The sequence below is a fragment of the Cygnus olor genome, chromosome 1, assembly GCF_009769625.2.
Source record: "Cygnus olor isolate bCygOlo1 chromosome 1, bCygOlo1.pri.v2, whole genome shotgun sequence".
NCBI lineage: Eukaryota > Metazoa > Chordata > Aves > Anseriformes > Anatidae > Cygnus > Cygnus olor.
Genome location: NC_049169.1, coordinates 68,782,230 through 68,806,708, shown reverse-complemented (window position 1 = coordinate 68,806,708; position 24,479 = coordinate 68,782,230). Strand labels below are relative to the sequence as shown.

At 36.1% G+C, this 24,479-nt stretch overlaps 1 protein-coding gene across 4 annotated transcripts in view; it reads left to right on the top strand.

Moving 5' to 3' along the window:
• Positions 1-24,225, top strand: part of PLCZ1 (phospholipase C zeta 1) — a 51,155-nt gene extending 26,930 nt beyond the window's left edge. The window contains exons 8-13 of one of the 4 annotated variants that reach the window (XM_040564050.1): positions 1,839-1,995; positions 3,573-3,689; positions 16,254-16,426; positions 19,288-19,420; positions 21,150-21,254; positions 23,939-24,225. In XM_040564050.1, the coding sequence (XP_040419984.1) occupies positions 1,839-1,995; positions 3,573-3,689; positions 16,254-16,426; positions 19,288-19,420; positions 21,150-21,254; positions 23,939-24,021 (768 nt within the window). In that variant the 3' untranslated portion in view covers positions 24,022-24,225. Of the gene's footprint in view, positions 1-1,838; positions 1,996-3,572; positions 3,690-16,253; positions 16,427-19,287; positions 19,421-21,104; positions 21,255-21,730; positions 21,876-23,938 lie in introns of those variants that run through there. The other 3 variants (XM_040564027.1, XM_040564036.1, XM_040564044.1) reach the window with 3 other exon arrangements.
• The last annotated feature ends 254 nt before the right edge of the window (positions 24,226-24,479 follow it).

The following is a 24,479-nucleotide window of genomic DNA, read 5'->3' as shown; positions in this document are numbered from 1 at the left end:
ACCCTGCAGTCCACCAGTCTGTCTTGGAGATTTTGAACAGTTCCCCTATTCCCCAGTTCTCTTCTGAATTTATGCATGAAGTTTGGTGTAGACTTCTGGTTGCACTAGAACGTTTTTAAGCACTTTTTATAATAGAAAAGGTATTTTAACATTTATTATGTAAAGACTTAACATTAAATACTACTTCTGAAAGAGACACTATAAAAATTGGATGTAATTTTCTTTCTGATAGTCAAATTGAACTTACTCATTTTGTTAACCAAATAGTAGCTCTCTACCATGGAAATCCATCACTCCACCAGCTTTCAAACTGCTTTCTTCAAGTTTTTAAGCAGGCAGGAAGCACCTAATATCCAGACATCTTTGCAAATCATGCTATGATTATATGAATACAGATAGACTGGCAATGCTCCTCAGAAGTCAGCATTTTGCTGAGAGGCAGTGGATTCCTCAGTGTCTTTTTTTCTCTCAGTGATTTGAATTTCAAGATTTTTGTTTCTTTCTCTTTCTGCCTGGTATGGAGATAAAGCAAGGAAAAATTCTGTGGAAGGATGAAATCCTCTGAACAGGGAAGAACAAATTTCTGGATAAGAGGGTCACATATATTTGTAATGTCATGTTACAGACCAGAACATATACCACATACATCTTGATCAGTAGCAACCAGAGATGCCACATTTCACAGGCAGAAGAGAACACGGTGTCTGGATTCCCACTCTATTGGACTGGGAGTATTTATTGTGGGGCCCCACTCCATTGCTCTATTAGGAGGGCACAAGAATATTTAAATCCACACCTGAGATACTCTAGTGACACTGTAGGCTTTGGCTGCATCACTGTTTTCCACATCCAGAGAGTTATATTATTCAGTTCTGTGACAGTAGACTCCTATTGCTCCTCTTGGGACGTAGCACCAGAATAAGTAACATGCTTAAATTCTGTGTGGTTTAAGAGCCATGAGTTGGCAATTCCTACTATTATGTCAGATGAGAACTTGCTTTCAAAAGCTAAAATGGAATGTAAACATTATTAACATCAGCAGCTCTTTTCTGGCTACTACCACTGATTGGCTCATAAGTACATGTTAAGTCAAATGAAGAGGTCACGTAGAACTTCAGTTTAAGAAGTAAAATGCTTGTAAAATTTTCAAGTCACTTCCACTGTACACCAGCCTTTGATTTTGCTTGCTTTGGTAATGAAGTAAGACTAAACAAAGACTTTGGCTAGAGAACTTTCCATCTTGATTAAGAAGAACAGAGTTTACGTGACTTCAGAGCAATACATAGAGAAATGTACCTATGACTGATTTGCTTGATGTGGTAAAATATTCTCCTGATATCTACTTTTTATAGTTGAGTTTGTGTTATTAACATAAATGCTGTCTCCTTTTTTTTCTTTCTCCAAGTACTTCCTACCAGTATAGCTTTCCTAACACCTTATGTATTTAGGAATATGAAGTTGGACATATGTTTTAAATGAGTACTGCAAAAAGCCATGAAAAATGACTTTAGTTTATACACCAGTCTCAAAAGCAGGGAAATGTTAAGGCTTTCGAACAGCTGTCCAGCACTGCACCAGGAAGCCCTGGAAGCATCCCTCCATTCACTCCACATCTACTGTGATGAACACAGGGACAATAACCTTTTTCGTCTCTGACTGGATCACCTCTTACTGTCAAAAGTCATATCTTAAGCTAAAATAGATATTAATTGTGACGTTTTCCCATGCTTTGTGCATCTAATGTGATGCTTCTTCTGAATTGTTAAGAAAAATCATGACATACACATTATTGTGATTTTTTTTTGTGTTCTCACATTATTTCATATTATGATTATTAGATGAAGAAGATAAAGATTGCCATTGAGTTGTCAGACCTTGTGATTTATACCAAATCTGAGAAGTTTGTAAGCTTCGAGCATTCACTAGCTAATCAGAAGTGCTATGAAAATAATTCAATTGGAGAGGTTAAAGCACGAAAATTTGTTAAACATTCAGGTAATTTCTTTTGATTTAACCACATAAATGTTACAATGTTGCTATGGTTCATTGCTTAGGAATTGGAAGGGTTAGAAATCTTTATGAAATGCACACTGTCCAATTTTATTTGGTTGTTTCTATAAGATTGTTTTAGAAATACCTCATCATTTGAACTGCATTTTTATGTTTTCAGTGGGTTTTGTGAGCAAATTTGAAATTCAAAGTTGTTTTAATTTCATGTAGTTTTATAAGAACAAATATTTACACAGTATACGAAATGCATGAATACCTTTTGATTCATTTTTTCCTCCATGAAATTAATTAAGAGTTACAGTCAATACTTGAAAATGTAAGGAACAGTTTTTTTCTCCTTACATGGTTTGTAGTCCTCAATGAAGTCGAGCATGCAGTACCCCTGGCTCTGATGATAACTGCAGATAAAAGAAATCACATGAAAGAATGAATAAACCCCATAGCAAGCAGTCTGTTCCATTGCACCACATCTTTCACACAGGCCAAGCTGGATTATTCAAAACTCCTTCTGTGTTGGGATATTTCCATTTGGTGCAGCTTCTGCTGTTTTAACTCCAGCTGTCTGCTGGCAGTCTTCAGGGAGTATTAAGAACATGAGAATGAAGTCTGCCACAAGCCCATTCATTTAGGACCAGTCCAGCTGCCACTCACTTCTCTGTGGAGATGAATCGATGGCTGGTTAGGTGAATGGTTCTGAATGGCATTAAAGCAAGTAGGTTTTTGCCAGCTGTTCATAGTCAAAGTTCTCTCCGGTCCGTCTAGCAATCTCGTAAATCTAAAAGTATTTTGTATTAAAATAAAGGAGCAGGGAGAGGATGGAAAGTATCAGAATGGTGATCCTGAAAGTGTAAGGTTTTCTATTTAATCACTTAACTGGAATAGTTTAGATAGAAATCATTCTAGGTTTTCCACATCTTTGTGGTTTATGCCTTTTTGGGGGGGGAAGGAACACTGCTAGGAGCAAGAAATTCAACTGACTTGAATAGTTAACATCTTCTGAAGATTACAAAGTAGCCAATTAAGTATATTTTAGAAAAGTGCTGCTCACTGGTGTTGAGATTATTCATTCAATTTCCTTAAACCTCAAAACAGCAATCAAGCTTAAATTGTTTTAGGATAGATTTTTTTTTTTTTCCAATTGAACAATTCAAGAATGAGTGGGCTTTTAAACAAATTTCCTGTTTTGTGTCTTTCCTATTTTCCAGGGGATGTAGTGGGTTTTAGTGTAAAAGACGTGTATTTAGCTAATAAAAAGGTAAAGAAACAGAATATTTCCTTGAAGCAATGATCCTCAGTTATTGAAACTTTAACAATAATCTGCACTATACTCCCACATTTTAAGGTTTAAAAATAGGATCTTAAACATATCTCAAAGTGTCACATATACTACTGTATTGTGTAGAAATGCCATGAAATGTTAAAAAAAAAAGCAAAAAAGCATACACACACACAAAAGCTGGATCAGATTATTATATTTTTCTTATTATTTATTCAAATAGGATCTCTTTTTTTTTTTTTTTTTAAAGTTTGTCTTACCAAAGTTTTATCATTCTGTTTTTCAGGTAATGAATTTGTTTCACATACTTCACGATTCATTACAAGAATCTACCCCAAAGGGACAAGAGCAAATTCTTCAAATTATAATCCTCAAGAGTTCTGGAATGTGGGGTGTCAAATGGGTATGTACATTTGCAGACTGTTGCATCCAAGGCTTTGCAGAAACTATAGAGATAAAAGATTTTTTTCCTTTCCATAATATTTTTTGTGAGATATAAGTTACAATTTTTTTCCCTCACTGGCTAGACTTCTCCTTCTGTCTACATATTTAGGTAATTTTTACATCCAAGAATCTGGGAATTCTGATATAGAATAATGAAGAAGAATATTGTTTTCAATTATTTACTTTTGTAATTAATTTCAATTATGTTCTAACTAATTATAAATATCTTTTTTTTCTTTAAATAGCTATAGTCACATGCCAAAGTTTCCAAATTATTGTAGTTCATCAATTCCTTTAAACTACTGTTTTTTGATTTTGTGTTCTATTGAATACCGAGAAAAACACTGCTAAGAATAATACAACATTATTAAGCTTTGAACCTTGGTTTGTACTACTCCCAGCTCTAAGACTAAATGAAGCATGATTTAATCTTATGAAACACTGTAGTGAAAACATATATAAACAACTTTCATGAGCTAAGATATAACTTTCTTATTTTACTTCATATAACTTCATTTTTTATTAATAATTCTGTGATATTTCTTTGTGGCTGTCTGCATGGAGAGTCTAAAGAATAATTCATATTTTACTGCCTGTCTGCTTGGGGTGAAATTATTAAGTTAACTATGTTACCTTAGTTTTAGAGGTAGAAGTTAGCACACTGCTCATTAAGCAGTGTACTTCCAGAACAAAAAAAAAAATTGCAATGTTCCTTTCAAGAAAATTACAATGGATTACATTCTTTTGCAATCTGTATTAATCAAACTCCATAACCCCTGCTTATTTGTCAGCTGTGGCTAAGGTATCACCAGAGCATGTTTATAGGATAACATGGGAATGGTAGCTTATTTGTTTGTTTATTTATTTATTTTCCGCCTTTCTTATTTTCCCCTTTTATTATTACTTAATCCATTTTCAACTGAGGTCTAGCACTCCCTGTGGAGAATAGAAGCTGCTGCTTGTTTAGCTAAATGTAGGAGTTGTTGGAATGCAATTGCTTTTGCTTTTGGCTAAGGTTACCCTATAGCATTAAATTACAAGAGGTGATGGAAAGGTATATGTGTGTGATCTAGGAATGTACACAGTAATGAAATCCTCATCTGAGCCATCTGCTGGACTGCCAGTGGTTTTGTGTGACTGGAGGGGCAGCAATGCAGGAATTGTGGCACAACAATTACTGTTGGTGTCCAGAATTCCCAGATTATGATATGCTACTACAAGAAGGACTCAAACACTTCTGATCATCAGAATACCAAGGCACAGCTGCCACTGTCTTCAGTGATTGTGTATATGCAAAGTAAATTCCGTGTCTCCATTTTCAATGTATTTCAAAGTATGTTTGTTCCTTGAGCAATGAAATAGCAATAACTTATTTTCTCTTCAGTTCAAGTTAGTTTTTAATTTGAAGGTGTTAAAACTAGGCGTGAATTCTCTCCTCAGCAGGCTTGGAAAATCCTCTCACCTGTAAGCACTTTCCCCCTTTTAGTGGCATCATCTTTTTGTTCTTCAGTTTAAACAATTCAGTTACAAAATGTTTTTCTAAGTCAGTCTCTTACACTTTCCTCAGCCTTGGATGAAGTAGAGAGCAGTTTTTTGCAGCTGTATATATATTCTGTCTTTTATTTTGACTATAGCAAGGCCACCTCAGGGAGACTGTGAGGTGAGCAGGGCAGTTTGCCATAGGCTGCCAGTTTTGAGAAGTGAAAGGGATGGTCTCACTTTATTGCAATACAATGCACACTCATACAGAGACAGGCACAGCTTTCACTCTCCGGTAGGGCCCTGGAGCTCATGGGAACCTTTGCAAAAGGCTTCCTTTTTGACGTTTCCTTTCTCAGCATCAAAATGCCTTTTGTTTCAAGTTACCTTCTCAGAACTGATTTTAATAGTGTGCTTTTTCCAATCAATCATGCACATTAATATTATACTGTATCCCCAATTACTCTTCTACAGTTGCATTACTTGGAAGGAGCATCATGCCACAGCTGTCACTGAGAGATTGCTCTTCCCACTCCTGTGGCCTTGACTGCAAGCAGTGGAGGACAGCCCCAAACCTAAATTCCTTACTTTTTGCTGTCCCCATAACCAAGCTAGGCCATGCAGTCAGTGCTGCACAGCTGAGGTAGTGTAGGAAGCAATGACTAGGGAGGTTGCATGAATTTCTCCACTCAGTGCTGGCTGTTCGGTGAAAGAACTGAAGTGTACTCAGACCCCCCATAATTCTCTCATTGTTACAAATTCTGCTTCCCATCCTCACTGTTGTGTTGTGGTATAATTTAACAGCCATACTGGGAGTAAAAAATTACTAGTTAGTATAAATTTTGTTTGTATCTGTGCTGTTATGGATGTTTATTTATGGTACAGATTTGGTCTTGGGCTATGCTATTGCTGGAAGTATCTTGCCATTACCATACCATTTGAAACTGGTTTCATTATATTCTGTCTTTGAGGTTAATCTTCACTGAACTTGATGTCTTGTTATTGTGGGATTATTTACTTGTGGTTGTGCTCTCTCTGTACTATCTGCATTGCTATTAGAAACTGGTAAGTTTGTTTCGTGCTTAAAGGAAGCACTGGCCTGAGGTCCTTACTTCTGAATTGAATCATCTCTCGGGCTTATCATACTGCAGTTTACTAGTTTTATTTCTAGCCTTTAAATCTCAGCAACAATCTCTTTAAAGAATATCCATTTGTTAGATCTCAGACAGGACTGAAGTCTCTCATAATAATTACATTGACCATTAACTCATGGTATACTTTAATGCAAAGTCATTCTGAAGATTTGTATGCCAAACATATGATTTTTGCTGTACAGGGGCTTTGAGCCCCTTCCTGGAAGAATTAAAAATATGCAGGAAGTGGTTGGATCTGCCCTCTTGGTCAGATCACTTGCATCTTCATTTAAGAAACATTTTTCTCATGGGAATAAGCTGATTACAAGTCTTCACATATATCATTTCTAAGCCATGCCAGATCCAGTCTTGATTCCCTAATCTGTTTTAGATAACCATTTGGCAGAAATGGGACTGCACTCCAAAATGCAGCTCTCAAAACTTCACTCAGTGAACCTTCCGCTGATGCTCTTCCTCTGATTTAATTCAGATGTTTTAATTTCTGCGTCTGTCCTGTGTTCATATATCCCACAAACCCCTTTGTCCCCCTACCATCGCACTCTATCCCATGCATGTAAGTATTCCCTCCAGTCCATGGGATTTTCAGATTTCTCCTGTCCCATTACCCTTCCTCAGTTCCTTTAACTCTCCACACACCTGCTAGGTTAACCTTCCCTCCTACCTTTAAGTTCCTCTAACATCTGTAAGTGTTCTGGCTGGGCAGATAAATATCATAGGTTTTGTTCAATATAATACTGCCTTCCAGGCCTCTGCATCTTGTAAATGATGAGATCTGAGTAATTCCTTCACTTTCATTACTGATAAACCCCAAACAGTGCACTCTGCTGTATCTTGCCATCAATTTTCTCTAAACTGGTTGCAACATATTAACTCGGAGCAGTCTGGCACTCTGCTAAACCGGGATGGAATGAGCCAACAGGCTCAAGATTTGCTGGGACTGACGATGAGAATTATGTAACTGTGTAAACCTAATTTTCAGAGGAAGATGAGTTAAAAACCACAGTAAAAAGCACAGAGTTCCCACAAAATCGCTTTTCCATATCACTGTGCACTCAGTGCCCATTCTCTGAAAATTGAGTCTTGTAAGAACAGGATAGGTTTTGTGAACAAAGAGGTCTTATGGAGAAAAATACCCACAATAACTTTTTATAGTCTCGAAAAATTAGTATGCCTCCTGCATACAGCTGCAGTGTAGCACTGGAAAGAACTGGTTTGGCATATCCATATCTCCCTTTTATTTACTAAATAAAATGGAAAGTAAGGATTTATGCATGGAAAGAAATTTCAGGACAGTTATTTAAATAAACAGATATCAATTGTTTTATATTGGTTGAGAAAAGCAAAGCAAAAAAACAAAACAAAACAACAAAATAAAACAAACAAAAAACAACAACAAACAAACCAAAACAAAACCTCAGTGAAACATAAAAAGAGGAAGAACTAAATATCCTTTTGAATATGTCCTTTTCATGCAGTAGGAAATGTTTTCTCATATATCACAGCAACCCACAGTACTGACCAAAAAATTCTGTAAGTTATATGGGAAAGCCACAGTATGGCAGGTACAGGATTTTTTTTTAGAAGAGCTGGTATAGAGCATATGTTTTCTGAAGCACTCATAAAAATTTATATGCTACTGTGAAGGTTCCACTGCTTGTATGATGGAATTTTTTATCGAAGGTTTTGTTTTGGTGTGTGAGATTGAAATGCAGCTTAGCAATTTTATCACATCTGTCATGTGGCTAAATTTTGTGTGCAATATTATGACAAAAATTATTGCATGAAAAAATAAGTGAAAAAGAACTCTCTACATAGTTTTGAATGTAACCTCTAAAGCTATTTAGGGAAATGAAAACCATTTATTCAGATTTTGGTATATCTCACCTGTGCAGATGGAACTGACCATCAGTTTGACTTAACTAGGATTGTGAGCGAGTGAAAACTTAAAGATGAGACAGATTTTGGAAAGAGTCTTAAAACAGAGAGCAAAAGTTCACTAATTTACTTTGGAATTTTCTGTTGTTACATAATTGTATACAAACTGTATTTAGCTTTCTCTCAGGAAAAATGGCAAAACTAGAGACAACAGAACTGCTCTCTCTCTTTTTTTTTTTTTTTCCCCCCCTAAAATCGATTTAACAAATTATGTTTGGTCATAGGAAGTTTAGATATTCCCACAATCTTAATAAACACTATATCCTTTAGAATATGTGATGGAGTGTCATATTTAGTAAAGGAATTTATAAAATAATGGAATAGAATTTAGTGAAAAATACAGACTCTTCCAATTAAAAGATGGTGAGATACTACTTTTTCTATTTATAAACATGCTTAGTTTATCAGTATGATCATTTTCTATTTTTGGTTATGATTTCTACTGGATTTTTTCCTAACACTGCAAAAGTACAAAGCTAGCTCTATAACATGCCTTTTTCAACTGATAATGCTCTATCTGAAAAAAAAATAATAGTCATTGCATTATAGCTTTGAATTGTTGCTGCTTGAATTTCTAGTGCAATCTGTGAAGTGACATGCTTTAATGTTTTTATTTGTGTGTCTGGTTAAGTTATTAGAATGCCTTAACAGCTCTTCACAGTATGTGTTATTGCAGTTAGATACTAAGTGAGCACTCTGAATCTAGCATTGTGATCCTTAAAACCTTGCAGATGACAACTCTAAACAATGTCTATGACATGGGAAAGACAGATACATCACAGTATTTCATCTTTGTTCATTCCACGTCTAAAAGTCTAATAGTTAGTCTCCATCCATTAAACAAAACCTTGGCTGTGTTTGCAGAACTGGTTACAGATTTTTGTCCTCAAACTGAAATGGGTTGTCTGCTCAAAAGCAGGAGATGAATCTGACACATCGTACACCTCATGGCAAAAACACACCCAGGCTGTTCTGGGCAGGTATCCTTGCAGTCTGGAGCTCGTTCTTTGTTTGGGCTTGCTGTGGCCTTATCCCACAGCTGAGTCATGGAGAGTGTGCTTTCAGGTTGGAAATAGGAGAAGTTTCTTCTCCAAGAGTAGCTAGGCATTGCAATAGGTTGCCCAGGGGGGTCGTGGAGTCACCGTTCCTGGGGGGTGTTTAAGGAAAGGTTAGATGTGGTTCTTAGGGACATGGTTTAGTGAGTAATATTGGTGGTAGGGAGACTGTTGGACCAGATGATCATGGAAGTCTTTTCCAATCTTAATGATTCTATGATTCTGTAAGGAAGACAGGAGAGAATTTCCTGCTAGCTCCCAGCACAACCAATGCCCTGGAAGAATGAAAGCAGAAAGCATGAAAAAGCATCTTTTCGTTTCCCACTCCATCTCAGTTGAGGTTTCAAGGATAGGACTAGTCATCGTAGGTCACCTGCTGGCTCACAGGAAGGGGTTACATAGCTATGTTTTTACTTTCTTACTAATTTGCAGTCCAAAATTCATCTTTAGGAAGTGAAAGTTAAATCTTGCACAAATGACTTAAATCTTAATGCAGTTGAATAGTCTGTTCTGGAAAGATAATATGATATCAAACAAAGTGTGCTTATTATTAACAAAGTCATGTAGTTGAAAAAAATCCACAGGTATAATAGATCGCAGGCTGCAATGGTTTATGGAAATTAAACTAAAAGGTTTTCTTCACATCTTACTGTCTGTTCCCAGATGTTCCGAAGCCAATGGGACAGCAATTAGAATTACAGACTCCAGGGACATGATTAATCTCATACTAAAGTATGGACCCACTTTTTGTTACATTGTCACTTAAACTTCATTGACTAGATACTCACTAGCTCTAGTAGGGCAGATAACTCATGTATAGACGAGTTAGGTAGAATAATATCTCCCTGATAAATGAAGCCATTTAAATACACTTACCTTTCTGTTGGTATGGATCAATGGGCTGGAAGGTGTTTTCAATTAAGATTGAAACTGCCATGTTTATGACAAAGGTCTTGGTTACTCTGAAGGCTGCTTCTTTTTAGACAGTTGTGCCTTTTTCTTTTTTTTTTTTTTTTTTTTTTTTTGGATGGGGTAATAAATGCTGTAACTTAAAAGAAAAGAAACACACAAATTTCATTCTGTCAGCATTTTGTTGGCAGCATTGATGAAAATATTTTTTCCAGCTATCTTCACTAAATCCACAACTGCAGAAAACTAATGGAACACTAAATAATTTACCTGAGATCTAGTCAATTTAAAAGAAAGACAGAAGAAACTGCAGGGACACAATGGTCTCTGAACTCCTTGCTGACCTTGCTCTAAATGCTGTGTTAGAAAGTCAGACTGAAACAGGGAAGGGAAGCTGATAGTATGCTGTGTTATGCCAAGAAACACAAAGCAAGCAAATTTAAAAAATGATTTTCAAAAAGTACCTATTTCATGTGTGAAGTAAATGCGATGACAACCAAAAGATGCTGAGACTTACACTGAAGTGTAACTTCCAGTCTGACACACTAATTAAATAAATACATTTTTAAAATAGATTTTAGATTTGATAGTTTATCAGAAATGCATTAGTTACTTTTCCCATGAGAACCTCACAAGAAAGGATCCCTAATTGAAACCAGTTGTAGATATTCTTGGGTAATGGACAATGGATGATTTTTAATCACCTGATATCTATTTTCCAATAGAGCTACGTGTAATTATGTAGGAACAACATCAGCAATTATAAGCATTAGAATGAATTCATAACATTTCTGATGACAATGTCTGTAGAGCAACAGTATTGCATTGGCCCAAAGACGATAAAGTCAGGCTGACTGTTTGCATATGCTGAGCATGATGTGTCTGACAGTTATGCATGTCACTCAGTTTGCTCTTACTACAGCAGAATACCTTATGATGAGTCATTCATAAATCAAGTTTCTATAGAATGAGAGCATCCATTTCAAAATGCAAAGTGATAAGCATTATGTGGTAAGTAAAGCTAGAAATAATGATTTCTGACTGAATAGCTAAAGCTTGTTTTATTCTGTAAGAAGAAGAAATACATACAGTTTAACCAAATTCCTTGATCAAAAAAAGAGATGAGATATAGTTGGTATGTCAAAATTTATACTGTTGAGTGAAGAGTGTGGTAAGGAAACAAATCCTTGTATACTTTTTGTGGTAGGCAGTCAGATTGTTCATAAAGTTTGGATGGGATCTCACCCATTCACTGGTTTGGCAAGAGGGTTGAAGCACCATAAAGATTAAAAAAAAACAAAACACAAAACACAATAACTCATTAAGCCTAGGGCAAAGGGGATGTGGAGGATATTTAAAAGACTGACTTTGGATGGTGTTTCTACCAGCCTTAATTTACAAGCACCTGGAGAATGCAACAGAAATCAGCATGACATGTCAAGGCAGGACCACAATAGCGAGTAACGCTCAGGCTCAGAACAGCCTGAGGAGGCTGCCATAATTTGTCAGAGTCTTAATTATGCTGGATGTTTTTTCTAGTTTCTCAGATAGACCCAGATGGAAAAGATGTTTAAAACCAGTGTGTTCCACTGTTTTCCCGAATTATGTGTTATTGCCTATTGGTGATAGAATACATTGTCTTCTGTACATCTGGCATTAGTAAGAAGGGTTTTCAGGGTATTATAGTATGCATTGGAGCAAACCCCACCAGGATGCATTGTAGATTGAATAATATTTTCAATATACTAAAAGGGAAATATTCTTCGTACTTGAGAATTCCGTGATAGTTAATGTTCGCACAGGGCTTAGAAATTAGTTTTATATTTATTGTTCAGATGATGAAGATATTATTGTATTTTAGTTTGACAGAATCTTTTCACTACTGATAGAGTTCCTCCTGTTGTGTATGCTGCTTCTGCTAAACGCATGTTTGCTTCCTGGTATACATAACAGCTGACAAATTGTCATCATTTTATGGTTTATCCTTACATCGAATGTCTGCAGTTGGTTTCAAAGTAATTTGATGACTGAATGTCCTCCCTTCTCATCCACATTTTGATCTTACTCAGTTAGAATCATACTCAGCATGATTTTTATTCAGTCTGAGGATGCAATCTTTTAAAAGACACATACATCACTGAAAAAAAAAAAAAAGTAATATGGACTATCCAGTCATGTAAAGATTTATGAAAATATTTCTGTATATTTGGACATTAAGGTGTTGGGTCCAGCTGTGAGTCACATGGGAGAAGAGAGGATAAAGTCAATGCCCAGCTGGGAGTGCTAACATGGAATACAGGAGATATCTTCAAATCCAGTCATATATCATCTCATAACCAATGACAAAATAAGCCAGATCATTAGGATGTGGTCCTGTTTTCACAGTGTTTCCTAGTCTGTGGAACTCACTTCAAATCTTGGATATCTAAGACAGAAGATGGTTCTGCTGCTATTTGGCCTTCATGAGTCTTTTCCTGGAGTATAGCACTTATTGTGAGCAGCCCATTAAGCAGACAACTCGAAAGAAGTGAGAAGATAGCAGCGAGACTGATCAAAGGGTTGGAAGTGTGATGTATTATATCTCTTTAGACTCAAATGAGTGAAGTAAATCATGGGGATAGGAATATTGGCACTGAGTGCTTTTTGCATATGATATTTTTGGAGTTTGCATAGAATTCAGATGTTTTGAGATGGATTTAAATGGCATAAAATACAATTAAGTAACTCATTTTAGGGAAAATTCGTGATAAATGTGTACTTATCCATTTTTAAATCTTCCATTTTAAATGCAGAGAATATATTAAACCTCAGGGTTGCAGCAGCTAATAGTACCAGGAAGAAAAGAATAAAAAATAAAAAATGTCAATTCAAGTTGAAATAGGAATATTAATTGAGAGACAGCATCTCAAATACAGGCAAAAGATACACAGTTTTCCTCAATTGCCTTCAAATCATAGTAACTTAGAAATCTAAGATCACCAGTTTTCACTTTGGTTTTCAAAAGCTGTTGCTTTTAGTCTAAAACTTAATTATGTCTTGAATGGTAGTACATATAGAAAGTGTTGGATTTGACTATTTAGACTGTGCTTAGTTCTGCAATTAGTTGCGGGAATTAATTCAGTTAACTGTTTCTGATACAAAGATTTGGAACGAAATATACCCGTTGTATTCCTCTCTGTATTAGGGATTATTTCATCTTTTGCTTCATAAATGCATTAAAAATCTCTACCATTAAATAAAACAGCAGCACAAAGCATGTTACTACAAGTTCTATTCTTGAATTCAGCAAAACTGAGATGAAACATTGGGTAGAAATTCAGTCTTCCTTGCAGAAAGAGATTGCTAAGACCACACTGCTAGGCAATGGAAAACATAGGCTTTAATATATGAACTTTGCCATTTCTCAGGAAGGGTTATAACTGCATCTGATTAAAATGAAAAACTGTAAAACAACAGTATAACATAAAGCATTTTCTCAGGGGACCCCAGGCAGCTATGAACCTTACAAACAATTGTAGTAGAGGTATGTATTTCAGAGAATATAACACAGAATCTTGCATTTACGTACCTTAATCAGGTTACAACTTTCAATACAAGGAAATCAGTAGGTAGATTAAAACTACTATTCAGTGAGTTTTTAAATTGTTCTAAGGTAAAATTAAATTAAGTAAAAATATAGTGTTGATGTTTGAAGATACCAGCCCATAATAGCATTGACCTTCACTTGTGTGAAGTAATTTTCCTAATATGATTAAACATAAAGTATTCTCCTTTGCTTGTTTCTGTTGTTAAATCAGATTTTCCTGCTTAGTAGCTTATGAAGCTTGACAAATTTAGCAACAGTCTCATTATGTGCAATCATGTAATTTGTTTCATCATGTGGAAGCTACAAATACATTTATTTTTTGCTGCTATTTAAAGCCATGACTGTTTGAATTACCTTATTTCAGTCACATTTTTTAAACCCCTTATTCTGAAACTGTGGCCTAGGAATTACCTATGGACTGAGAGATCTTGACTTATCTGTAAATCATGCCAGGATGTAGGCTTCAAGGAGCCTTCAGGGTTGCAGCTCTATAGAATCCACTGCATTGCTTGAATCAATGCATTTGATAACTCCATTGCCATTTAACAAGGGTCTTACAGAACCGCATTTAAGTCTGTTTCTGGAAGGTGTGTTGAGTCATAAGAACAAACAGTGAATCACTGCCAAAACTATGCCACAAGAGTACTTGCCCTATTAAAAAAAAAAAAAAAAAAGGCAACATGTTTATAGAGTGCACTGGACAATATGAATATTTTAGCCTAGTTTCTGTTGTCAAAGGTAAAATAGGTTTAAAGTTTTAAGGCTTAGAGCTTTGCATATTGCCACAGAATCTATGCAAGTGCCTTCATTAGCATGCAGTTCAAATCAAGAGCGCATGTGTTGTTGTTGTCAATGTTGTTTTTTAAACAAGTTTCCCAGTTGTTCCTACTTACTGCACAGCAGTTCATGTTGCAGAGCAATCATACCTTGCACAGATAGGATTTGTTTCAGATGAAACAGAGGATGCATTCTGGGACCATTCCAGCCATTAATTGGTGTTGAGTCCATGGGACCAGGCTAGAGCTCCTCTGAAGAAACCCTACCAAAAACAAGTGTAATGAAAATATTAGGTCCTTACTACCAGCTGCCTCACTCTGCAGATCTACTGCTGTCTGTGTTGTTTAATACAGAGGTTTTTAAAAGGATCATTAAAGCAGTGAAAAATTTTTTTTTTTTTTTCAGTGAAACACGGCCAAATTTCCTGCATTTTCCACAGGAGATAAGAATTTCTGAATTATGCTACACATTCATTCAATAGATTTATATTATCTCATAAGAACACATAATAAGGTCCTTTTCCTGAATTATTATTAGGAGTCACTTGTACTGCTTAAAGTCTTCATTTTTTTTTCCTGCCAAGCCATCGAGTAAATGACTTTTTATCATTTTCTATTTAACACATATCATGTTATCGCTTCACCAATTTGACTTGTGCATTTTCTATTTTGAATGTGACAGGAAGCTCCAATGTACTGGAATAGGGGAAAATTTCATTAAACAGGTCGATTTCAGTATTGGTTTTATCTCATGAATTATAACATCATGTTGATGAGAAGTGTGCTATTTCATTATTGTTGCTGCAGCAAACCAGAAATGTTTTGAGCTGCCAAGAAAAGGAAAATCTGTCACGTGTATACTACCAATAATCAGCACTGGAGACAAGCTCAAAGGGTTTCCTCACATAAATTTATGAACACTTTTAAAATTGCTTCTAAGTCTATAAACGTATATGTATTTGCACTGAATATGCTAATACTAAAATAAAGCTTCTTGATCTTCTTGGGTGGTCGGGAACTGGGACAGGCTCCCCAGGGAAGTGGTCACAGCACTAAGACTGCCGGAGTTCAAGAAGCATTTGGACAACACTGTCAGACATAGGGTCGGGTTTTTGGGTGGTCCTGTGCAGAGCCAGGAGTTGGACTCCATGATCCTTGTGGGTCCCTTCCAATTCAGGATATTCCATGATTCTATGATTCTTCAGGCTGATATGGTTGTGAGACAACTTCTGGACCTTAACTAAAGTTTGTTATAATCCTATGGTTTTGCCTTCCATAGCAGAACTTTGCAAACAGGTCCAGGGTCCTGGCTATTGCTTCTGTAGAGACTCTATCATGTGAATTTAGTCCTCGTGGAGAGAAAAAGAACTCTCATTTCTTATTCTTTGAGGTTTAACTTATAAGTAAAAGTGAAAACACAACACTTCTTTTTGCACTTCTTTTTGCATATGAATCATTCATTATTGAATACTGCTATGTCTAAGAGAAGAAGCAGCATCTAACATGAGATGAAAAGTATACGTATTTTAAACTCTTTTGCTCTTGATTTGAATATTATTGTCAGAGAGTCGGTTTATAAAATGGCGTCAATTGTTATTCTTTAAAATACATATTTATTTATTTTTTTAGTGGCCTTAAACTTCCAGACCCCAGGAGTACAAATGGAATTGCAAAATGGAAAATTCCTAGACAATGGTGGTTGTGGCTATATTCTGAAACCAGAATTCCTGAGAAATCGCAGTTCAACATTTAACCCATACAATGTGGGAAGATACAGTAAGCCAATGTCTCTGTCAATAAGGGTAAGCTTAGTTAATTTTTAATTTGTTTGATAAAAAGTGAAAACAAACTAATGTTATGTATTTCAGACCTATCTGTTATCCATTATTGGTTTCTTATTTTAACTCCTGTTTGTTGGAAAGTTTAATGTTATTTTTAAAAACATATCACTCATATAGTACCTATTGCTGCTTGGATGGTTTCCCATCTGTAATTGGCTTATGTTTACAAAAAGTGTCTATGTTTACAAAAAGTGTCTAGATATTCAGAGGTTATAAGAGCTTGTAAAAACACATGATTTCCATAGTGTTGTGTACAGAAATGTAAATGTACCTTGCATTGTGTCATAAGTGTAGCTGACATAAGAACATCACTTAGGATTGTGGGGACTGAACTCTGAAAGCCTTCAGAAATCAACTCTACATGGTGTTATTTTCTTTAAGTATGAGTAATACTATTTATACTACAATAATGCTACTTAACAAATGCAAATGTTTAAAGATATGCTAGGAAGCTTTATGCTTAATTTAAGTTTAGATATCTTCCTATGCATATATAAAAGACTATTTTTCATATTAAAATCATATAAATAACTGTAAAAAAGGAAAAGGATCAATAAACCTTTGAATTATTTCTATTTCTCCCAAATTAAAACCTGATTTAATTCTTAAAAATATTAGAAATAGATGTTATTTAAAATAATAGATTATAAAAAATCTTTATTTTGCAGTCAAGTAGATGTTTTATAATTATTTGCTAGTTGGAAAACTACCTTTTCCCAATGAAAAAATGCTGTTTCTGATTATGCAGTATACCACTTGCATAAATGCTATTTAATTAGCATAAAATTAGTGTATAATTGATATTTCTTTCAGAGAAATAAATAGTGGAGATAAAACGTTAGCTAATAACAATTATAAAATGCTTACTTAATGTGTGCACCTAATCAAGAACATTTTAGTGTCCTAACAGTGAGCATACCAATTACGAATAGGCATAGCCGGCTGATTTCAAGCACCCATGCATATACATCCATTACTTTAGCCCTTATTTGTATAAAGCTGGAGTTAATTAAAATGAAAAAAAAATATATCCCTGACTGTAATCCAGGAGACAGGCAAAATCATTGACAATGGGAAGGAAATTTCTGAGTATGGAAGAAGTGGGCACAGAAAAAGGCAGCTTTTTAGACTGATGGCATAGACTGGGATGACAGGGTGGATAGTGCAGGATGCAAAGCAGCAGTGGCATCCCACCAGCTGTGGGACTGTGGGGCTCAGAGAGCCCTACTCACCAAGTGAGCTGCAAAAAATAGGAAATGATTGAAGACAACAAAAAATAAAAAATAATAATCAGGAGCGGGAGTCAAAGGAAAAACAGTTTCTGCTAAAGATGATGAACTTGATGAATGGAGAAATTTATATTTAGAGGTCAAAGATATAAAAATCTAGGGGTTAAAGTTTCTCAGGCTGACTAGCTGAATTTAGAGAACATCAATGAGGACCAAAAACACACAGGGCTTGATTTTACTTAATTCAATATCATTCTTACCTGATGTGCCACAGTTCCCATCACAAAGATTATATATAGCCTTTGAAGAAGAAATATGAATATGCATGGTATTTAAAATGGAGATTTCTAAGCATACCATATTATTTTTCTACTCTGTATGTCTGTTTCACCTTGGGCCTCACAAACGGATTGTATCTATGGATTTGGGTCACAAATGGCTGAAAACAGCATTCTCTTTGCATCCTCTCAGAGGCTTAGGCTCGGTCTAGCAAAGGGGTAAAAGTGTGAAATAGAACTTGTCCAATACAGCTGGATTTTACTAATGATGTTCAGGACATGTCAAAGGACTTCCCCTGGTTCTAAATGGGCTCTTTGTCTTTGCTTTCATCTTGAAAAGCTTTCTACTGAGGGTAATAGCTATTTTCCAGGAAGTAAGGGGCCAGCACCTGTGTTTGCTAAGCCACTGCTCCTGAGTGTTTCAGGCTAGAACTTTTCTTGGACCAAGATGTTACAGAAAGTACCTAAGCAAAAGGTGGAGTTTGTGGTTTTTTGACTTTTTGGTGGATGACAGGGGGATAAGAATCTGTATGCTGAGCTTTGATGTGTAGTCCTGAGATCTGGATCAAAGCATCACATCTCTCACCTAGGCTTGCAGATTTATATATCTCTCTTGATACATTTCAGCATTGATTTCTAAAAAGCAAACACTGTGCAGATGGTTATTCTCTCCCAGGTGTCCCGATAGATGGCAGACAAAGTTGTGACTTTCATAAGTCCTTTCTTAGGCTGGGTGCCAGATTACAGGGCACTCTGAGGCAAAATTTCCAGGTAACTAACTAAATTAAGGAGAATAACATCAGGGAGCCTACTAAAGGCTGAGCTTTTACGTATTCCTGTGAAAGAGCAGGAACATCGGCGAGGAACACTGCTACATACCCTGCAAGACCACTGATGTCACCCTGAGTGTTAGTGCTAGTCCAGTAGACACAGCTTTAATAGAAATTCATGAGCTTGATCTCAGATATTGCAAAAAATCACCACTGATTCCTCCTTTTTTTTTTTTTTTTTTTTTTTTTATGGTAACTAAATATCACGTTTACAGGCAGCATTGAGTGAAAAAGCTGAAATCTGAAAATTATTATGTAAAACACAATGATATCAAATTAGCCAAGAATTAAATTAAATAGGAAGTGCCATATTCTTAATTTCATTGTGTTTAATGTGTATTTTTGTAACAGTTTCGTTATGGCTGATATATACTTCTTATAGTAGTTTCTTATGGAACAGTTTTTGCTGTGATGGCTACTATATGGCTATTATGTAAAGTTAATCCTTACAGTTATTTCAATACATTACAACTTTAATTTTCCAGCTCATCAGTGGTCATCAGTTACCACCCAGTAACCTGTCGAAGACTAACAAGGCTGACCCTTTAGTGCAGATAGAAATTTACGGTGTGCCAGATGATCAAGTAAAAAGAAAATCTAGTGTCATAAAAAGCAATGGTGAGCATCAGTCTGTCTCTTAACTGTGAACAAAGGACAATAATATTTTTTATGGAATGACCATTTTTCCTTCCCAAGAAGCTGTTATGTTCTTACAGAGTCTGCAATTATTTCTCTCCAGATGAAGATCTTCTGGCACAAAATCTCTAGCAGAAGTTCAAGCTATGTGCCATTTTTGTTGAACAGTAAGTTAAGGAAGCATAAGCTCTCTATTAGTAGCCCTCTCCTGAAGGAAGATGGAATACACACTGTGTTTACTCACTGTTGCGGGTTGGTCCCAGTAGGCAGCTAAGCAACATGTTTGCTGTCCCGCCTTACATTCTCCCCACCCACAGTGGGATGTGGGAGAGAATTGGAAAGGTAAAACTTGTGGGCTTAGAGAAAGACAGTTTAATAGGTAAAGCAAAGCTCCGCGTGTAAGCAAAGCAAAACAAGGAATTCATTCAGTCCTTCCCATCAACAGGCAGATGTTCAGACATTTCCAGGAGTGCAAGTCTTCATTGTGCATAACAGTTACTTGGGAAGACAAATGCCATAAATTTGAATGACCTTCCTCCTTCTTTCTGCCAGCTTTTATTGCTGAGCACACCATCATATGCTATGGGATATCCCTTTGGTTGCTTGGGGTCAGCTGTTCTGCCCATGCCCTCTCCCAACCTCTTTTGCACCCTCAGCCTACTTGCTGGAGGGGCAGTGCGAGAAACAGAAAAGTCCTTGACTGTGTAAGCACTGCCCAGCAACAACTGAAGCATCAGTGTGTCATCAACGTTTTTGGTCACAGAGCCAAAACATGTCACCATAAGAGCTGCTATGAAGAAAATTAAATCTCTCTGAGCCCAAACCTTTACCATGGTACATGTAAGGGAATTTTTGTGAAGAAATGTCTGCAGTTTCATCATTTAGCTTATATGAGGTTTCTATTAGGACTCCTCCCTTAACTGCTTAACAGGTGAAGCGTGCAATCTTGGCGTTTGTCTTCAACATTCGCTTACCTTTATCATATAGATCTTCTTGAATTCTCAGCCTAAAGGTTCTCTGTGATCTTCCTTCTTTTGTGTCTATCTTTCCTATTTTTCTTTTCTTCTTTTTGTAGACTGCCACCATTTTAAATTGGTCCCTAAATCCATTTTCTCTCTGTATGAACACTGTTCAAGGCAAAGTGTCCTCCTCCTGTTCCACATCCCCTTTTGTATTTTGTTTTTAGTCATGTGATCACTTTTCTACCTTAATTCACTCAGCTCCTGCCTCATTTCCAATGCTGTAAAGAGAGAAACTGGCAAAACCATTAAACTGGTATGGCTATTGGAAAGTTTAAGTTGAGCAGAGATTCTGAACCTGAGTATTACTGTCCTATTTTGCTCTCTTTAAAGGGGCAGTGGTAACTTTCTCAGCCTTTTAATTTACACTATTATGTAGCTAATAAATGATAAATCCCTAGAAGGGGATGGCGTGTATGCTGTAGGCAAGTCCCAAGCTGTCTGTGTTTGCTTCATCCTAAGCACTTCCTTCTGACCTATATCACTTCAGTCAGTAGGAATCTCATCATTTATTTAAATGGGCACAGAAATCTAGGGAAAAAGAAAGCATTTTACCAGCTCAGAGTACTGATAGCAGATACAACTCAGCTATGAAATGCAGTAAATGAAATGGTATTTTGATACTGTGTATCTTCTCTTTTCATTAGCTTTGAGTCCTAGATGGGATGAAACTTTTTCTTTTACTGTCCAAGTTCCAGAACTGGCTTTGATACGCTTCTGTGTGGAAGATGAGATATCTCTGGTTGCAAATGAATTCCTTGGCCAATACACTTTACCACTGCTGAGCCTGAGTAAAGGTAATATTTTAAGAAGTGAGCCACCAATAATAGCTCAAAATAATCTACAACAATCCAGGGTTTTATCCTTACTGTAGTATTGATGGAGCACAGCATTATGTTTATTTCCTACAGGAGAATTTTATAACCATAGGTTAAAAGTTGCACTCTGTATTTTCAAGTCATTGTAGTCTCTGAATGCAAACCCACACTACAGAAATCAAAAGACTATTAATGACTGTTAATAATTCCTACTGGAGTATTCCATTCTAAATAGAAACTGCTCAGGCAGTATTTTAACTCATTCTGATAGAAAACAGGAAGAGCGGTAAGTCAGAACTTCCATAAAATCAACAGTTAGGCTCCAAACCCAAAGAAGCCAAATTAAAATGAAACTAAACAAAACAAAAAACCACAAACCCCTCAGGTTACCTGCAATTTTCAGAGAGCAGAAGAATTTAAACTAAGCTAAATATGTATGGTATTTTTCTTGGTAGTGTTTCTTCTGTTGTACCAGTGTAGTTCCTGGAGACTTATGTGATGGGTAGGCTGCACATGAAGAGCAGGCACAGAAGTCAGTAGGCCAAGGAGAAAGGCTTATGTAAAATGGCTGTTACTACACTGGATTTCCAAAGGTATTTCTGAACAAAACAAACAGAATCAACTTTTATTATTGAATGTAGATGTGAAGGCAAAAACTGGAGCTGGCAGTGGGCACTGTGGCTTTTTTTATTAAGCTTCGCAGGATTTTTAATGGCTATTTCTCTCCAGGTTCTGTAGTCATAAAGCTGCTTGTGATTCTTAATTGAGGTTTAAGAGTTACACAAGAACAAAGACATTACCTTAAAGAACACTTGCTTTTCTCCAACATAAATCTTTACACTGATTACTTTCTACTTTTATTAGGGTATTTCAGAAAAATGAGGAAACATTACCCAATTTTTGAGACAAATTTGAATGGCAGATGCTAAAGCTTACATGTTGTAAAATAATTTTTTTTTTTTGGTGGAATTATTCATTGTGTCTCTCATATGTCTCTATGGTTTAATTTGGATCATAAATGGGAATTTAAATTTTGGAAAAGTAAGAGCATGCAGATTCTACAGGAAAGATTTTGAATCAAGTAATTTAAAAGTATTAGGAAATGGCACTGTACAAACAGTGCCAAATTGGCCTAGCCCTTACCTACTGCAATGTAAAATTGTAAGATGCCATCAGGATGCCCATAGGCATAAATAAAATGCTGCTAAGTGATAAGCCAACAGATAACTTAAAAATTTATTATGATACTTAACATTGAACCCTCTGTATTCCAGGTCTGGAACCATGGCTTTGCTTTAGGTACCTAAGCTCCCTAAATAGTGAAAGGGGAAAATAACATCTTACAAGGTGATTCAAAACAGTCTACAGTTCTTAGGAAACAATGATCTAAACTATAAGTAGTGAGTTATGAATAAATCTTGCTCCTCTGCATAGCTCTGGTGCTTCTTGCTGCACTAGAGGAATGCCCCCTCCTTCCCTAGGATTTATATCCCTGCGCGTTCCCCTGAGGGCAAGTTGCTTCTAAAAGCTGAGCAGTGCTTACATCTTTTCTTTCCTTGACAGGCTATGGGACAAAGTTGTGCCATTGCCACCCTCCCCTGTTCTTCCTCTTGAAAGGATTCAAATCTATATAATCACTTTTCCCCCTTCCCTAGCAGCAGCTTCACCACTCAGCTGTAGTTTACATGGGGAAGGATGCTTGCTGCCCACCTGTAACAGTATTCCATATTTCATGCAGTGATTAAGTAGGTATACTCAAAGAGGGGAGCAATTCTGTAGCTGGGAGATTAAAGGCTAGAGGAGGGAGTCCTGGGTTATGGTCCCCCTCCTAGTGACTCTGTTGTGTAGAACACCAATACAGGACAGAAATTCCATTGTCTCATGGCCCATGCTAGCTACCTCTTGATCAATTAACAGTTAATTATTTCATATGAATTGGAACAATTTCAATAAAAAAAAGTTATCCATCTCTCAGGACTCTTGGTAGTATATTCTGTGGCTTGGGACTATGAACACAGTCCTTGGAAATGAGTCTTAGTCCATGAAGTGAGTTTCTTCATAGCAAATAAAAAAAAGTCTTCCGCATATGAGTGGATGCTCTAAAGATTGATCACAAATGCATGTTGCCTGGGCTCAGCTTTAATATCTGCTGCCCAGAAGCTGAACCTTAGGTGCAAAGTGAACTTTCATGTTGGATAAAAGAATCAAGAAAATCCAAAACCAAACGAGGGTCGCAAAGATTGCATGCACATCCAGAAACACCTAAAGAAGGACTGTGAGAACTGCAGTTCTGAACATGGATTATTAATCATAACAGACACTTAAATAACTCAAGTTATATTTACATAGATAAAATAGAGTATTTTTTATCAAAACTGACATTATTATTATGAAATAATGAAGACATTACATTTTTATGAAGCAATATAAGGCTTTGGGTTTGGGGGAGAGGAATTTTTTGTTTTAAGAGGAGGTAAGTTTCAAGTTAAGAATAAGAGCTTCTTCAAATGCTTCTACTCACCAGATGAACACACAGTTTATTTTAAAGAGTTAATTTGAGGTTCATTAATTATGATGCACTTGCATAGTAGATCATAGAACAGCCCTATCATAATATTTTCATTTATGGTTAATACACTAACCAAGTGTCATTATATTCACAGGTTACTGTAACGTTCCTCTGTTTTCCAAAAATGGTGGCAAACTTGAACCTGCATCGCTGTTTGTTTATGTCTGGTACTACTAATGATGCTCCACATTAGTTGTCATTCTGGTGGATCACACCCTGCTCAATAAAGAACATCTGTAGGCTTGCAACAACCCAATAGTCTGATTTCCAGAGTGGCATGTTCTCAGTGACTTTATTAAGCTAATGGGACTTCTTGTGTGAGTAAATGCTATCCTGAATAAGTAATAGCTACTGAAGTTAGCCCCACCATTATTTAGAAATAATTCATAAAGACTGAAAATTTTTGGACATTTTGTTGAATTCAATTAATAATTTCATTTGCAGCTGATTACAACATTTTGATTAATTACTGAGAATAATAGTTTAATATTTATGATATTAGGCTACAAAATTATGAGCATGTAACACAGAAATTTTTATTTGTATTGAACAAAAACTTTTAACATTGTACAATCATCTTTCTGGGGAAACAATACATACAATGTAAAGTCCCTTTAAATTTATAATAATGGCAG